Source organism: Molothrus aeneus, chromosome 5 (assembly GCF_037042795.1).
Source record: "Molothrus aeneus isolate 106 chromosome 5, BPBGC_Maene_1.0, whole genome shotgun sequence".
Lineage (NCBI taxonomy): Eukaryota > Metazoa > Chordata > Aves > Passeriformes > Icteridae > Molothrus > Molothrus aeneus.
This window is the reverse complement of record NC_089650.1, coordinates 43733085-43751303: the sequence shown is the minus strand read 5'-3', so window position 1 is coordinate 43751303 and position 18219 is coordinate 43733085. Positions and strand designations below refer to the sequence as shown.

Sequence of the window (18219 nt, the reverse complement as noted above, 5' to 3'; positions counted from 1 at the left end):
TGTGCAAGATGGTTCACCTTTGCAGTGTAACACTGTAGTGTGCAAATGGGTGCTGACACGCCCAGTGACTTGTTAATAGAAAAGGGCAGCAGTGGCCTTGCTAAGGCAAGTCCTGGAGACAATATTTCTGAAATTTTTATTATCTTTATAGGGTAGTTGGACTAGATGCTTATAATAGTAACTTAGCCTTTTGGTCCTTTATCCTTCATCCTGTGTAAGTCTGGCAAGAAATACTTGAGGTTCTATCACCTACCCAGTAAAGAAATTCCAAGCCAGTTTTCGTATGACAGCTAAATCTCATTTGCATTTAAGTGTTTCTGTTCCCTTTGAGGAAGAAAAACATCCCTACTTTATACACTTGAGGGCATTTCTGACAAAAGTCTTGACAAAAGAGCTCCAAGAAAGCTGTCAAAGTGTTGCAATGACATTCATGCATTCTTTTTTTAGTGAGCTAAACCCCAGAATTTAAAGCTGAGGAAAAGAGAAGTTTGGCGTTTAATTTGATAATTCAAATTAATCAGAATGAAGTCTTCAAAAGGCCATCAAGGACTGAATCTACCTCTCCTTCTTTACCTCTCTATTCCCAGACTGTAATTTGTGGGATTTTCTACACAGATTTTCTGTGGCCAGGTTTTATACAACTGTTTGTCCCAGATCACATTAAATCAGTAAACCATTTGTTTGTGCAAATCTGCTGGTTTTACCTTTACCTTTTTACCTTTGCACTTAAAACACTACTGGAAATGGGAACACCTGTAAGCCCTCAAAAAGCTTTGTCATCTTTAGGCAGCTTTATTTGGACAGATGCCTTATTTTATTAGTTTTCTTAAAATACAAACAGTGCTGAATAACATTCTGTCTGAGGTTTGTTTTTTTTTCTTCTATCAGTTTTCTGAGCAGCTGCTAGGCATTTTCTTCTTAATATGATCTAGGATTCTCTGCTGCCAGAAGATGGAAGCTGACTGTAAATTATTTCCTCTGCCCCCAGAAGCCCAAATGCAAAGCAAGTTGGTCTGTAAGCATAATGAACAGATGCCTTTTGTCATAACTAAGTGCAGACATCAATAAGGCAGTACAAAAGCTGTTTGAAGGTAAAATAACAAATTAACAAAAATCTGGGATGCTTATTCAGCAGATTGACAATTTTCTACATTGTCTTTCCATCTGAATAATAAAAATAATCTGTCTTGTGTTGAAATTTAGTACAAGTTAATAGTAAGAAGTTTCATGTGCTTGCAAAAGAAATAAAAGCATATCTATTTGCAGTGCCTTTCAGAGTATTGTTGTAGTGGTTTCAAAACTGGGGTAAATAAAGAATAATAGCTAACACAAGATGTTTTAATTATCACTGGGGAGGTGATTGAAGCTTTTTTCTGAGGGAAAAAGCTAGACTACATACCTTATTAAAAAAATATGCCAGTCCTTCAGAGACTGGATAATAATTTTTGTTGTTATGTTTCAGGTCCTAATATTCTAGAAATGGAAAATGTGTAGTTAGGAAGTTTTTGATGGCTCCCAGGTGTAATAAATGGTGTAGTGGTCCTATCAGCCACAGTCAGATGGAGTGTATGGTGACATGCTGCACATCTCTATTTTTCTTTGTCTGTGAACAGCTGTCCAATCACAAAATGCTCTATTTTTTTCTAAAACTAATAATTTTACTGTGTGCAGTCCCCCTGCTGTTGACAGGGGTACAACCCACTAGATCAGGTTGCCCAGAGCCCAGTTTAACCTGGCCTAGAACACTTCCAGGAATGGGACATCCACAATTTCTCTAGGCATCTTTTTTCAGTGACTCACCACTCTCACCATAAGGAATTTCTTCCTCACATTTGGTCTGAAGCTCCTCTCTTTTAGTTTAAGGGTGATGTGTTTCAGCTTGTGAGTTCCTCTTCAATCTTCTTTGTTTTGCAGTGTGCCTGAGGGAGTCCCTCTTAGGCTGAATCTGCACCCTTCTGAAAATCTGAATGTGATGTTTCAGTATGTTTTAAATTGTGTTAGTTAATGCTTATTGATATTCCAGTTGCTCAGTTTATAATAAGCATACAAACTCTAGACCCTTGCAAAATGTGAATTATTCCATCTTTTTTAAAGTACCTCTTCCCCATGATTTTTATTACATTTGCATGGTTCCTCAGTCATGATGGGTGTCTACTTTCTTCTGCAAGTGTATTGCATTTTTATAAACCCATGAATTGCTGTGGCTTGCAACTGGCCACAGGCTTTGTGTTTGGCTGACAACAAGGTCCTCTTTACCTATCTGGCTTTGACTGGCTGGACTTGTCTTACCCTGTGTTGTTCTGACAGGAGATTTGTTCTGACTTGTAAAAGCATATATCTAATGACAAAATAATAAATTTTATCTGCCTTATTATAGCTCTTGCTTAGTTTTGTGCAGTCCTGTGGTATATGCATGCTTTGTGTTTAACAAATATCTATGACATGTTGTCACTCAGTGTAGAGTTAACTAGCTCTAACCCTAGACTCAAATGGAACACAGAAGAGTAAGACATGTGCCCATAACACACCTTGGAAGTACTGGCACAGGATGATACTAGAGGCCTGTGAACAGCTCACCAGTGGCCAGTTATTGGTCATCCAATAGTGTGAGCTTGAGAACAGAGTGAAAGCAATTCTAGAGGCAACCCTTTGATAAACAGTATGCTCCTTTTGCCCGCCTTAACATCCTAAATGTAACAAATTGTGAGGAATTCAGGCAACCTGTTCTGTAATGTGAGCATCACACCTCAATAACAGTATGCCTCTTATGATTTTAGGTCCTTAACAGAGGGTAGCCTGGGTGTCTTGCAAAATTAGTGGAGCTTTGACAGAACAATCTGAATGCTTACCTGGGAATTGTGTTCTTTTCATTGATTGTGTAAAATACGTGTGCTCCCAACTTTAGCATTTTACCAGATTTATCATTTCGACTTCTCATCAATTCCCTTTTGTTTGACAGCTGGGTCCTCAGTGGCAAAACTGTTAACTTGAAGACTTGATTTTTGGAGGTCCTTCAGATTTCCTTCTCTGTGCATCCTTGCTTTGTTTCCATTCTGGTTGACTTTTGCTCTTTTCTATTTACTGGCCTCTTTACACCATATAACATTTTTAAGTAACTTTCCATCTGTAATCCAGTTTCTTAATTTTTCTGAAAAGCTGGGGAATGCATGCCATTTATATTCCAAAGATGTATTTAAACTATAGGTAAAATGACTAACCTGTGTTTCAAGTGCGTTCACTGAGATTTCTTGATGCTTCTGGATGTATAAAGATGACTCTTCATTCTCCAACAATGAATGCCATGAAATACAGAGCTCTATATCTTTCTTGCCTTGCATGAGCAAGTGCTTCAAATCCTTGAAAGATAGCTTTTTTCTCAAGTTAAAACTGTTTAGCCATTGATTAGGTTTTTTTGACATCTGATTTTAAAGTTAAATAAAATTCTTCAAGGGAATCTGTGAAATTTGTACTGAAAGAAAATTGAATTTGGAGTCTTCAACCTTTGTTTAGAAAACAGGTAGTGTACATTATCTGATTAATGCTGTTGTGGTTGATGTGATCTGTAACAATAGCAAATGGGTTTTTCAGGTTTCCAAGGAAACAGTGCAATGGGGGCATATGAGGGCATGATTATACATGTGTATGTATAACAATTTCTTAAAATATAAAAGCAGCAAGATTGGGGGTGGGCTAAATATCCATATTTATCAGGGAGCTGTACCCAGCCTAGCTCTTCCCATACAGCAATGCAAAACCTTTCCCCTGCTCTAACAGAGCCTGAATTTTGCTTTGTACCAAGCTTCTGTACTGTCAGCTAGCCATGATGTGGTTTGTTTTCTCACCTGCCCAAATAATGATTGTCACTTCTTCCTAAAGGTCATTCACTGTATAGCCATAGAACAAATTCCCCTACAAAAATAATTAATATCTATGGCATTAAATACAGTACTTAAAATAGAAAAGACTTTACTGAATGCTTTTCCTTGTAAGATTTGTTTATGTACCGAGTTGGAGATGCAAAGGAAGGTTTGGTCAGAGTATCACATTCTCTGGAGTTGCCAAAATAGGAAAATGTAAGTGTAGGTAAGGGGGAAAATATAAAAGTTGTCATGGTAATTATATATCTGATCTGCAGGAGCCTGGACTGGCAGTATATAGTACAGAGTTTTGAGCCTTGATTTTAGGAACTGCCAGACTTCAAGTAAATTTATTCAGTTGAACAGTAATATGGTTGTAGGGAAAATTTCTTTCAAAGCCAAAAGGACTGATGACCTTGTTGTTCAGTCTGTGTTGTTCATGTTATTTGCTTCAGCTTAATCTCAAGTTCATAATGACTCTTCTTTTGAGTTGCCTGTTTATCTCCAGTTGTGGAGTGCATACAAAGAGTTTGCTTTTATCTTCTCCTTGATCTGTATGTTGACACAGGATATGCTGTAGTAATGCTGAAGGTCAGACAAGATTAATCTTTACAAGCTGTATCATTCTGACACTTGCCTCAGTGATTATATTTGCAATAACCAAAAGGCATGCCTGTTGCTTTTGTTAATCTCAACTGCAATGAAGTATGCTCTTTGCAATTTATTTGTATACTGCAGATGTAGTAGAAGAAGTTATGCTTCTTTGGTTCTAGGGGAATAAAAATTGGAAAATTATTATATGGCAACCCTTGAATTTTGCATGTCTTCTGACAAACATAAGAATGAGTATGATTGATTAAATCTGATACATGTTGAATAAAAATTGTAATTTTAGTCCTTATGAAATTACTGTTCCTAAGAATACCCATTATGTTATATTAGCTTACTAGATTTTTTTTCTTCAGATTTTGGATGAATAAATTCTATAACTCTGTATGAGGTGATATAAAGTGATACACTGTGATGAGACTTGTGTGTTTCACCCATAGCTCAGGGTGAAAATTGTATGTACGCTTTTTCTTGCATGTCAATAAAGGCAGGGTTGTGTTGAAGGAAGTGAAAAATTAAAATGGTACCAAATACTCTGATTGAAATTTCTTCAAATTGACCTCCTTCTAGTTCTCTTTTTAGTTAAAACATTAGTCAGTCCCTACTGATACAATTTTCATTCATGTCATTGTGGTTCAATTACACATCAGTAATAATTTGCTAATGTTTTCATAGGTAGTTGTTTTCGAGTCTTTACTGATTTTTTGATGTTGATACCCTTCACAAATACACTTCAGAATTGAAGTAGGTTGGCTTCCTCTGAGTTTCCTGTTCTCAAGAATGCATATATACTTGCAAATATATAAAATTTTTAAGTACTGATAATAATCTGTTTGAATGTCTAAGTTTTCATTGTTTTTCTCTTCATTTTCAGGTCTTGCAGTTTCTCTTCAGTTGCTTCATGGAGACATAGAACAAATTAGGAGGGAGTATACATCCAGATTTACCCATGGAGTATCCATAACAAGGAAACTCGGTTTTTCCAATATTATAATGCCTGGTAAGTTAAAGAGAAAAATATCCTAATAAGCAGTAAAAGAAAGAACTTATGAGAAATTACTTGATTTTCAAATGAATACTGTATTCTGAAACATCTTAAACAGTTCCTGACATTTTTATATTACCATTTTTTCATAAAGATAGAAGAAAACTGTGTCCCAGTGGCCCCATTACATTATATTTATAGTTGCTATGCCAGTGTCAAAAAAGCTTATGGATATAGCAGCCTTTTTTGAGAGATGGAGCCCCACTTTATAGAAATGAAGTTGACTGAATGCAAGACTGCTGAGCTCTATGCAGGTAAAAAGATAACCAGCAGAACCAATTCATAGGAGCTGGTAGCTTTTTAAATAAAGACTCCCAGAATTTCACTGGTACTGTACAGCATCTCCTTTCATGAGGTTTGTGTCTTCAATACTGGAAATGACTGGAAATGGATAATAATATAGATAATATTATTAATATTATTCTATATTAATAATATATAATATTATTATAGATAATAATAATATCTATATGTATTATCTATATATAATATAGATAGATATTATCTATATGTATTATATATAGATAATATATAATATTATACTGGATAATAATATAGATAATATATATATTATATATTATAATAATAATATGTAGGGACTTCATTTTGTGTATATTATATGACAAAATAGACAAATCCTTAAACCAATGCTAAGGAAGGTGGAAAGATTGTGTCAGCGTGAATGTGAAGAAGCAAATACAGGAAGAAGATCATAGGAGAATTTATGACTACATCCCTGAAATGAAGTTTTGTAAACGTTCAGTGGGTTGCTGAAAATTAGTAAGCAAATGTCTCTTTAAAGGCCAAGCATACTTTCAAGCAGATCAGTTTGGCATGATTATGGTGTTATGTTGTTGCTGAGAAATGTTGCAGGGAGGAGCTCACATCTTCGTTTCAGCTCAGTCCACGCGTACAGTCTTGACTTTCTCAAATGTAAATCATCCCTGTGACTTTCAGATTTTTAATAGGGACTATCTTCTTCATACAAAGATCTGTCTTTGCATTCCTGTGGACCGAAATCAGAGGTAAACTAGCGTTCTGAGGCAAGACTAAATAAACTTTCAGACTTCACTAATCGAGGAGGTCTTAAACAGGCATTTGAAACTCAGTAATGAGGCTCAGCTTTAGCTGTAGGCATGTATTTCTCTTGAACTTCTGCCTGAAACTTGACAATTGAGAATTCACTTGTGTGCTTACTGCCAATTAAACATCTGTCCTTCTTCATCCTTCATCAGCACTACTGGTCACTTAAAACATGCACAATAGCATAAGTTAATAAAACAGTTTCAGCACTACAATGAAAATGGTATAACTGCAGTATTTAGAATAATGAAATGCATAAGTCAGGTGCCATTTAAATTGATGTTCGTTTCTAAATATATGCCTAATGCAAGCAATTCAATTGACATTTTATGGCTTATTAGCTAGGCTTTATTTGTTGTCTTACTGTTGGATTTGAAATTTGAATAAAATAAGTGTTGTAGATAGTCTGGCAGATAGCAGTGGAAGCAGTTTTACTGAGCACATTGTAACTCCCATTAGGAATCATTTCCCCTGTTATCTATGATTTAGTGACCTGCTGCTTTGTGTTATCAAATTTGCTAAGTTCTATAAATAGATCTCTTATCCCTTCATTTTCCACTTGAGAAATAGTGCAATGTACTAAACTGCAAGAAACACGTTATAGCAGAGTACGGTGTAATCAGCTGCTGGAGGAATTTCTTGACTCAAAGAATTATGCAGGTTCACTTTGTCACTGTTTTAGTTTAAAAAATAATATATGGGTTCTGGTAAGCTGCTTTCTCAGTCCAGTTGTATGCATGCATGAGTTTAAATAATGTAGAACTTCTGTGTTTGCTGGCATAGAAGGGATTTCTCCTAAAGAGAAATAATCATCTCAGTCTTGCAATGATGAGTTTCAAGGACTAACCAGAGTAGTATGCCCTAGGCCCTGAAATGCCCTCAGCAACCTAGCCTTTGAAATGCTTTTTTTAATTTGAAGCTCCCCTCTCATTCTATTTATCTTCTAGTGTTTTTTTTTCCCCACAGATAAATTAGAGAACTTAATCTTTTGCCACTAGAAATGGTCATTAATTAGAACTTACTTTATATTTTTGTTGAAAGGGTGTTGCTGTGGCTAATTAGCACTTAGGTTAGTGTCATGAATAAGACTCTCTTGAATTATTCAATAAGAAATGCTTCATGCTGCTAAACTGCCGTGTTTCTCTTAGAAATGCCATATTTTAAGTCTCTCTCCTATTCTGGTGTATTTAAACTCTCTCTGACCTTCCTTTTTTTGTCATACCAATGCTTTTCTCTGTGGAGGTTTTGCTGTGAAAAGTAACTGGGATCAGCATACGTGCCAAACCAGAATTGACAATAATAGTGCATGTTTTTATAGAGTAATGCTTTTTGTGTCACTGCAGCTTGACAGGCTGAAGCCACAAAATACACTATCCAGGACCCTTGGAATTTCTTAACAAAGAACTCCAAGTGTTTTAGGAAATGAAGTAGATGGATGGAAAAAAGTATAGGGGTATGATTTAAAAAGGCTGTGAACTAGGTAACTTACTTTTTTCTAGGCAAAAAAAAAGGGCAGGCAGTGAAAGTGTCAACTTGTGAAGATAATCAATATGCATTTTGTAGGTTTGACTAGGATTTCAGGGCAGACTCCATGCAAGCATTGGTAAATTCTCTTCCAGCATTCTAGTGTGGTTGTCTGCAGATATACAGCCAATATATTCAGGAAGCTTTGTACAACATTGAAGGACACCTGTGCTTGCACACTGAGTTTCTGTGTTCACCATTTCCTGACAACTACATCATTACTTAGCATATAAAATTCAGCATTTGATATTTACAAATGTAGTATACTTTTGAGGAGCACTCTAAGTTAAATTTACATACATAATAGGTAATGAAATGTGAAAGCCCTTTTTCTATGCATACTTTTACCAGCTTTTTTGCTATTTTATGCAGTTCAGTATTATGGAATCTCTTTTCAAATTTGACTCAGAGCACCTGTATCAGTGCATGCCTTCAGTGCTGTTCATGCTCATGTGTTATACACATGCATGTACGTGTTCTTTGGCACCATTGTGGAAAACATCTAATTCTGTAAATAAGCCTGATCACTAATATGTGTTGCCTGGCGTTTTTACAATTGGAATAAACCCTAGCACAGCTGTGTGTCTAAATGAGGACTTAACTTCACTAGATGCCACTCTGCCTCCAGTTATAAATAGACTAAACTTTTGTGTGGTAAGCATACATACAGGTGCATGTCTTACTTTGTTGTGCATTCCAGATCATAACTGCATCTGCTATACTTCATTTAGGCTACACTGTTCTTAACAGTGCTAAGTCTATTACTGGTAGGTTACTGATAGTTGTTGTCTTAACTACTTGATACATTCAAAGACAAAATTCATTCAGTGTGATACATAAGCACTTAAAATAATCTCATCATCTTCCTGTAGAATACTTCTTTCACTAAGCAATTCAGTGAGGTCCAAGCCTTCCTTCCTGGAATTTTACCTACAAACTTCCTCTATGCAGCTTTGTCTATAGTAATATGACAAGATAATTCTGACTTAAAACAGCTAGGGATTTGATTTTGAAAGGCTCTGTGACTTAGAGACAGCAGCTCAAAATGTCTTTATCCATAAAATGTACTTTGGTGTGTAAACCATTGGCCTGTTGGCTGACATCTCAAAAGACTTTCTCAGGTGGATATCAGTTAGCTATCCTTTTTTTCAGCTTGTAATCTGAACTGGTGCCATTACCACTGCTGCTAGCTGATCACAACGTGCTTTGATTTAAGGATAAGAGTTAATATTTCTTCCTGTCCATCCAAATTATTAAATTCATATGGTATTAGAAGAGATTAAAGAATTGGTGCATCCCTACAATGGTTCTACATTGGCCAGTGTTTGGCTTGTACACAAGCTTAGTGTGGTATCTGTACTGGTATCTAGAGCTGGGCTAGTCAGTCCTGACTGGAGAAGTCTTGGCTTATAATACTTTACATGGAATTTTTTGGTCCTTTTCTATTTCTGTGATAAATTTTGACAAATAGCATTGCTAAAAACTCTACATGCAGCTGCATTGTTAATTTTTGTAGAGGAACTTTCATTCTTTTGAACTTATTTGTCCAAGATTAAAAGCTGCATTTTGTTTCAACATTGTCATTTTCTTTTTTTCCTTTTTCTGCTCATTTAGCAGATAAAATGAGGTGCCTGGGATATTACCATGCTTTTAAGTTTCCTATGTTAAGCTTTCATATGCTCAGTTTAGGAAAAGTAACTGAATTTTTTTCACATCACATCTGCATTGCTTTATGTTTGTCACCTTTTAACTTCATTAGATTTCCTTTTGCTGTCCAGTTAAATCTCATCAGATCCTGTCCTTCAAAGCTACTGAATGTACTAATCATGCTTTCATCTGGATTATTAAAAGGTCTTTTCATGTCCAAGTACACACCAACCTTTCTTACTATTTTCAGAAGCTTTTTAAATTAAAACTAGAAACAGAATCTTTGTCTTTTTATACAAATGGTCTCACAAAATGCTATCTTTGTGATAAAATTCATTATCAGTTATGTGATTTTTGACTAGAGACAGTCATTCTTTCAAAGCATAGAAAAAGATTCTGCAAAAATGTAAAGGAAGCTATGGAATATGTTGTCCTCATCATGGTAAGTGTCTATCTACCAGTGAGCTTGGAGTTAGTAAAGAGCTGTTGATTCTAGGAGAAGAAATCTATATCTGACACACTTCAACATTTTTTCCCTTTAACAGTGGAGTGAATTTTTCCAGACTTTTCTTTATACTATATGAAGTACCAACAGTTTAAATTTAACTTCTGCCACTGGATATATTAGTTACACAAAGTATGTTTGAGCAATATGGTGGAGTAAAGACACACCCTGCATTTTGACCTTTCACAAAACTGTAGAACTCTAGGGGGAATATCCTCTGCTTTTCAAATCCTATTTTAATACTATTTAAAAACTTTAATCCTATCTGTTGAAGGAATTAACATTTATACAAGTCACTGGAGAAAAGAATGGTATGATGTATTTGGTTAGATAAGTGCAAGGAGCTTGTGTATTGTTTTCCTTCTCCTTTCCATCCTCCTCTGTCTTATTTTTTTGGTTCATTAGAAACTGAAGGAAAAAAATAGAGGAAAATTATGGAAAGGGAAGACAAGCCAGAATTTAATTGTACTTCCCTTGATTTAAAATCTCTGGAAATGAAGAATGGGGAAAAGAGTCTTCTGCAGCTTATGGTATTTGAAAAATAAGCTGGCTTTCTACTGAGTATAGAATAAGTAGCAGTGATGCATGGGAGGTGTATGCAAGGATAGTTATGGCTTGGAAGTTTTTCTTTGATAAACTGGGTAAGGAACACTGCAAACTAACAAATGAATGTTTTAGCTCTTTTAAAGCAAACAGTCTTTCAAAATTGCGTTGGAAATATTTTCTTTATTTTGAAGTTAGACAAAGTCACCAGGTCAAAATTTTCTGTTGAAAAATGTTGGCAAGTCTTTTATTTCTCACTTGTTTAAAACATCTCATTGTTAGAAGGAAGAGAAAAAGTCACAGAACAGTTGGGTATTACATGGTAAATGTACAATCCATTTGAGATCTGAAAGTATTTATTTGAGAATTCCTTGTAAAGGGCATTCCATTTGCCTTAATCAGGTGTTTTCTGGTGAGTGTGTCTTAGAGCTTGTTGAATGTTTTGTAGTAAAGCTGAAAATGCAGATAATGTTTTAATAAAAAATGAAAGTAACTAAGGAGAGTACTTAAAAAATCAGTTTATTCATCTCTGATTTAAATCCCTAGTCTAATTAATCCAATAATAAAAAGGCAGTGATGTTATCAAAGTGACCAATGCTCCCAAAATCCGAACATAAGCAGAGTTGTTTTAATTAAGTTTCCCATATATAAACAAGAATACTAGTCATAATATATAAAGTAGCTGCTAGTATATAAATAGTAGAAATTGCCTTAATTTTTTCTGCCTCTTCCCTATAATATAATTCAATACAGACACACAACCTGCCCCAAATAATTCTGTGACAAGTGTCACCCAGAAGGTCTCAGTCTGAGTTTTTCTTTATATGTATATATTTAAGCACTAAATAAAATATTTTCTCATTCTTGAGTCATGTGTGTATATTACTTATAAATATTGTGAATGTGTGCAAAACTTGCTTGGTTGTTTTTTGCCTCAGTGATGGAGAAGTGAAGGTATGCTCTGTGGGGAAAAAGCACTGAACAGACAGCTGACTGGTGGCTGTCACGGTCTTTAAAACTCAAACATGTTCACTGGCAGCTTCAAGCATGTCAATGAGATTTGCCCCCCTTTTTGAAAGTGCTGAATATATTCCCTGGTAAGCAGCCAGTCAGTCTTTCAGTATCTTCTAAAATGCAAAACAAAAAGGAAATTGTTTCAGTAATGGGATTTCATTTCCTACAGTGATGAAATTCTTTGGGAAATGCAGCATGCCTGTGTGTACTCCTGAGCCACTGTCCTTAAGAGAAGGGAAGGCAAGAGAAAAGAATAGTTGAGTGAAGACCTGCTGGTCAAACTAAAGGACAACAGGGAAATGCAGAAGCAGTGAAAGCATGAATAGGCGTGCTGGGAAGAATATTGGGATGTTGCCCAGTTGTGTAGTGATGGGGTCAGGAACGCTAAGGCAAAGCTGGAGCTGAAATCAGCAAGGGAATGCAAAGAAAAATAAGAACTTCTGTAGGTATTTCAGCCAGAAAAGAAAATAAAAGCGTACTCCTTGTAATCAACATGACTGGTGAACTGGTCTCAGCAGATGAGAAGAAAAGGCTGAGGTACTCAGCAATGTTTTTGCCTCAGTCTTCATTGTAAGTCTCTCTTCTCAACTTCTCAAATCTGTGGATCTCAAGGCAGGGACTGAAAGGAGCAAAGTTCCTCCCTCTGTAGGAAAACAGTAACCACTTGAGGAATCTGAACATACTTAAGTCTATGTGACCTGGCAAGATGCATCCCAGAGTCCTGAGGGAATTTACTGGTGTAGTTGCCAAGCCACTCTCCCATGATATTTGAAAAGTCATGACAGTCACATGGGAGTACCCCAGTGATTGTAAAAAAGGAAACATTGCATCTTTTTTTTTTTTTAAAAAAGGGTAGAAATGCCAGCACAGGGTGTCCAGGGAGAGTAGATGTCCTATCCCTGGCAATATTTAAGGACAAATTGGAGAGGGCTCTGATCAACCTACTCTAGTTGAAGATGTCCCAGCTCATTGCATGGAAGTTGTACTATGAAATCATCAACATTCAACTGCCAGAAGGGGATTAGCAAGACAGAAAACTTTACTAAGCTTCCTTAGCACTCTCCTCAAGTTAAAAGTTAAAATCACATTCTGCTGCTTTTTTTTTTTTTAAATATCCTCCCACTGGCAGTTGCTACACAACTCTTTTCCCATCCTACAAAGTATTCTAAGGATCTTTTCTCTAGAATGTTTTCATCTACAAGATTTACATTCTGGGTTAATACCATTTTGTCTGTGCTACAGCCAGAGATTTTCAGTCCCTCCAACTGAAATTTTTTTAAGAGCTGTTCAAGATATATTTAGAGTATAAAGCATCTTGTTAGCCCCTATTTTACATAGATGAACAGGAACTTCCTTTAAATGAAATTAGGTTTTTTTGCTCTTTTGTAATTCACGATTATAAAGGTTGTACAGTTCTGAGCAAAGCTTTTAAAAAAGCAGTTCCAAACTAACGCTCCTAGTGAGGTCTGTATACTTATTTTTAAATTAGTGGTGTTGTCAGTGCAGCAGTAACTATCAGAGATGCTTGTTCAAATACAGTCATGCTGTGTTTTGTTACCCTACTAAATAATAAAATTTGAATTTATTTCACTAGAAAGCTTTTTGAGGATAACTGGCAAACTAAACTCCTGTTTCTAACAAAGACACTACCTTTGATCTTTGACAGCTATCTTCTGCTTGAAAACCTTGTTTCATATTAATATGCTACAAGAGATTCTGCAGTTCTAAATATGTTTGAAATACAAGAAAAGTCTTGTTATAATATACATGTTGCAGTTTCAACTCACAGGCTTGTCACTAAGTTTAAAAACAATTTTGTGATGAAAAATCATTGCTTTGATGCTTAGCTTAGGTGCAAATGTTTCTATAAAAATAACAGAACTAACGATAGATTCATACAAAGGCTCTCCTGAGGTTTGTACTGATCTGACTTTCTCCTGACCTGTGGTGTTCCTGTCACCTGAGGTTCCATGGGTGCAGTTGGGCCTCTCTGAGCTGGGGTCAGTTTACACACAGGTCCAACTTGGGAGCAGCAGGAGACCAGTGCTTGTACACAGGTCCTTGATAGTGTGATGATGGAGCCTCCAACCTGCGAAGGAAAGGGAGCCTGCAGAGGCATCCCATAATAGAACTGCAGTGGGCATAATAGGTCCCTGAGCATACATTGTCATCTCCAGCCTGGAAATTACTCCTGGCTCTTTTCTCTTTACTGCTTATTTAATATTTGTAGTTTGTAGTTGGCAGGTTGAGAAAGGCTGACCCTATTAACTGCATCCTCCAGCAGTCTTCTTGTGGTTGTTTTTGACTTTAATTGGCCTTTCCTCCTGTTCCTAATATTAGATTTTGCATGTAATTGATGCTGATCAGGTGTCTGTCCCTCGCCCCCGTTCTGCCCTTGTACAATTCATTGCTAGTTGGATTGAAGTCATGAAGCTTTTGCTTCATAGGTCAGAATTTTTGAGCTATAATGTACCTGGTAAGCCCCTACAGCTGGGACAAGAGGGGTTAGGAGCTCTTCCTCTCTTAGCCCATGGAGAGTGCTTTCAAGATAATTTTGCCAGATTAAAACTGTGATGTATTGGCAGGACCATACGATGAGGCAGGTACTGCCAATGCTGTGCTGTACACATTTCTAGTTAGCAACTCAGACATTTCAATTCAGCACATTTCATTTACAATTAAATTCACATACCAGAGTGGCTGTCCATGCAGAATGTGCACTGAAAGCTTGTGCTGTATCAAAATGTTATGTCTGTATTCACACCACTGCAGCTTGACTTTGTGGTTGTTAAATTCTGTGAAAATTCAGTTTCCATATGGCTTTAACCCTCACTTAATACTAGAAGCTCTTGTAGGAATTTGTCAGCCTGCTTTTGGTGAAAAGGTGAAAACAGAGGGTGCTAAGTAAGAAGTCCCAAAGTGTTGGGCTTATTGGGTCACTTCTGTAATTAGGACAGAATATAACCCTTTTCAACACATTCAATTGCCTGATTGTCAGATGAACAAACAGCTTCCCTAGATACACTCCTTGATCCTCACAGTTCTGTTTTTTCCAAGAAACAGCTTATTACTTCCTCATAGGGACCAACACCAACTTTTTTATTTCTTCTTTGTTGTTTACCATCTCACACCCAATGTACAACAATCCTCTGTCTTACCTATGCTGGTTGTAACATGTTACCCACATTTTTTTCTTGAAACAATGTCTAGAAAGTAGCTTTAATAAGATAAGCAGCTTTTTAAGCAGTGAAATCATTCAAATAACACAGAAATGCAACACAAGGCTTCTTTAATTTGCTTTTCTCCAACATCTGTTGACTCAGTTCATAACCTACATGAAGTATCTTTGACTTCTAAGGAGACTTGGGTGGTTTAGCTTCACAGAAAATGTTTATTGATTTTAAATGTGTATCATTCACTATTTGATAGTAGTTTCTTACCCAGAAAACTGACAGTCCTGGACAAAGCTGATTTACCGTGGGATTTGACACTGCCTAAGAAAGTTACTAACTGGGTGTTGATCTCTGCATGTTCCTTTCACAGTCTGGATGCCCTAAATTCAGACAGGTGAAAGTGACCTGTCATAACAGGGGCCAGGGAATGGAAATGCTCCATCAGAGCAGGGAGAAATGAGCTGCCCTTTGTTTTGAAACAAATGCTTTCAAGTGGTCTAGATCTTTCACACCACTCAGTGTCATTATAGGTGGAGGTGAGTTTGTCACTTCAAAAGCTGAGCACATTTTTTGATATTGTTTTCAGTTGTTTATTCCTGTACCAAACTTCATGCTGAAAACAGCCATTGGATGTTTTCTCTTCCTTGGAGAAGGAGACACTGTATTTCTCAGCACAGAAATGGGCTGGAATTAGTGTGTTGCTTTTTTCATCTCATCTAAACCCTCTGTCTGATTAATTCTGTAGGTATGTTTTCAACCAGTAATTAAAATCTGATGTACTGTGCTGTTTGAAATGTGCCCTTCCTATTTCTGTGTTGATTCCTCACATTTGGTGAAGTGTAACACTGTAAAGTCTCAGTACACATACACCTGTAAGATTTATTTGAGTCATGCAGATAGTTTAGCTGAAGATACCTTTTGTACTCACCAAAGTCTTCCTCAGAACTCTGATATGCAGCAGGACCTGGCCCTTCAGTGCTAACTTATGGTTGTAATTGATTACCTTAGTGACAAGGAGTTGATTTAATCTGTCTGGTGTACTGATGAAGGCAAAGATCCCACAGAAAAATGATACATATACTTATAATCAAATGCGTAATTATAGTTACCATAAATTAGAAAGATCAGTTAAAGGAATATAGATAGATTCAGCAATGTGCTGATGTTTGAATGCTTTATAGAGGATTTGGAATGTTTTTTTAATGGGAAGTGGAGCCACAAAAGAATTCCCTAACTTAATTTATACAGACAATCTCAGTTTTTGGAGTGAGAATTTCTGTTAAGGAAAAATGGCATTTTTGTAAAAGCTGAGTATGCACATAAGAGTATGGTAATTACCCCCTGATGCTCTCCCAGCCTCCAGCTATTTTCAACTCAAGGGATTTCCTGAGTCCTTATGATTGCCATTTTCATATCCTGTAGCTGATCTCTTTTCCACAATTTCTCCATCCTTTCCTTTCATCCTTTTACGTTACTTACATTCATAACATCCTTTGGAAAGCTTTGGGTTTGTGTTTGGGGTTTTGTTTTGAGACTGATTTTGTGTTTGGTGTTGGTTTTTTTTTGTTTTTTTTCTTACAAGTCCATCACCTGAATAACCATCACCTTTTGCTTATTTTAAACCTGTTTCCCACCAGGAACCAGAGCCTGATCTGGCAGTTGCTCTCACTTATTAGTAATTTAGCTCTTTCATCCTTGACTTCAGACACCCTTAAGTGAATACTATTTGTATTTGTTCTGTGTATTCTGTCTAGCTGTATTCTAGCCTCTGCCCATGATTGTTTCAGGAGGTAACTGATAATAAGGTAATACAATGGCAGATTTCTCTCCTTGTTTATGGGCATGGGTCTTGAGGCATTCGTGATACGGCGATTTCTTCTTTAAATCTTTTTATCATTTAGATTGGGCTTCGGAGGAATCATTTAATTATTTTGCATCCAGTGATGTAATAATATTATAAAAATATTAGATGACTATAGCAAGATCATTGTTTCTCTTACTTAAAAATTACTAGAGAGTTGCCTGCAGTAAAATGCAAGGAATGTGAAACATGAGAGTATTGTGGAAAGTTCAAGCATGTCAAATTCTACTTGCAAATTAAAATGAAGCTAGAAATTGAAGATGCATTAATTATTTATGTTACATATATTTTAATTAATTTTACCCACAATACAAGTACACATCCCATGGTTGCCTTCCAAGTGGCACACCTATAAATATACTAAACTATCACACTTTCAGCAGTGCTGAGTGAAAATCTGCCTTATCAAAAGATATTCCCTTTTCACTAAACTTGCATTTCTCTAGATGAAAACATATATTCTTAATTTCTGTTTCAACAAATTCCAGAAATAAGAATTTTAGAAAATTCTTCTAATTATGATGCTGTTCATCCTTCATTGTTCTGCCTTTCACAAGGAAAGTCCAACTGCTTCAAAAGTAGTTCTGGTAATGTGTGTCAAGAGCTGGATTAGTTTAGACTCTTCACAAACAGATTCAGTATTTTTAAACAGAACAGGGGCTTCCATACCATGGCACTTCGGTCACTACCAGTACGGCTTTCCCCCTGTCCTGTCCCCACTGCAACCACTCTTTCCTCTTTTCATCAAAACTTTGCAATTTGTGTCAACTGAAGCTAAAATAAAATTACTATTGATCTAGTCCATATGATCTGTTTATGTTCTGACAGACTACTTAGTGTGATACTGTGTGAACGTGCAAAGAATTTAAATTTAGATATGCTAGCAGTCCTTGTGCATACCATATGGTACTTAGGTGGTGTCTGTATTGGATTTGTAGTTTAAATGTCCTGATGAGGAGTCTAATTTCTGAGAAGCCTTTCCAATAAGCAAAAAATAAGCTAACTAAGCAAACTTTTCCCTCAAAAGCTTTGGAACACCCTATTAATGTAAAATATATTGAGTTTTTTTAGATTACAAATTGTAATGCTCATAATCCAGGAAGACTGCCCTTCTAATGGAAAGAACATCAACTCTTGGTTTATCCTTTTGCAAAATAATACATTTTCTGTTAAGATTAAGCAGAAAAAAAGTCATAGTCAATTAAACAGAGAACTGTAACAATTACAGGTGAAAGGAAATACTGCCTTAGATTAGAAGAAGAATTAAGTGAGGTGGAGCTAGACACTGGCTTCAGTATAGCTCGAGGAGCCAATGAAAAGACCAAACAGACTCAACAGATGAGTAGAAGCCCCTAGAA

At 36.2% G+C, this 18219-nt stretch overlaps 1 protein-coding gene across 1 annotated transcript in view; it reads left to right on the top strand.

Annotated features, from left to right (window-relative positions):
* DOCK4 (dedicator of cytokinesis 4) overlaps positions 1 to 18219 on the top strand; it is a 223712-nt gene that overhangs the window by 123741 nt on the left and 81752 nt on the right. The window contains exon 13 of the mRNA XM_066550492.1: positions 5341 to 5466. Within this exon, the coding sequence (XP_066406589.1) occupies positions 5341 to 5466 (126 nt within the window). The remainder of the gene's footprint in view (positions 1 to 5340; positions 5467 to 18219) is intronic.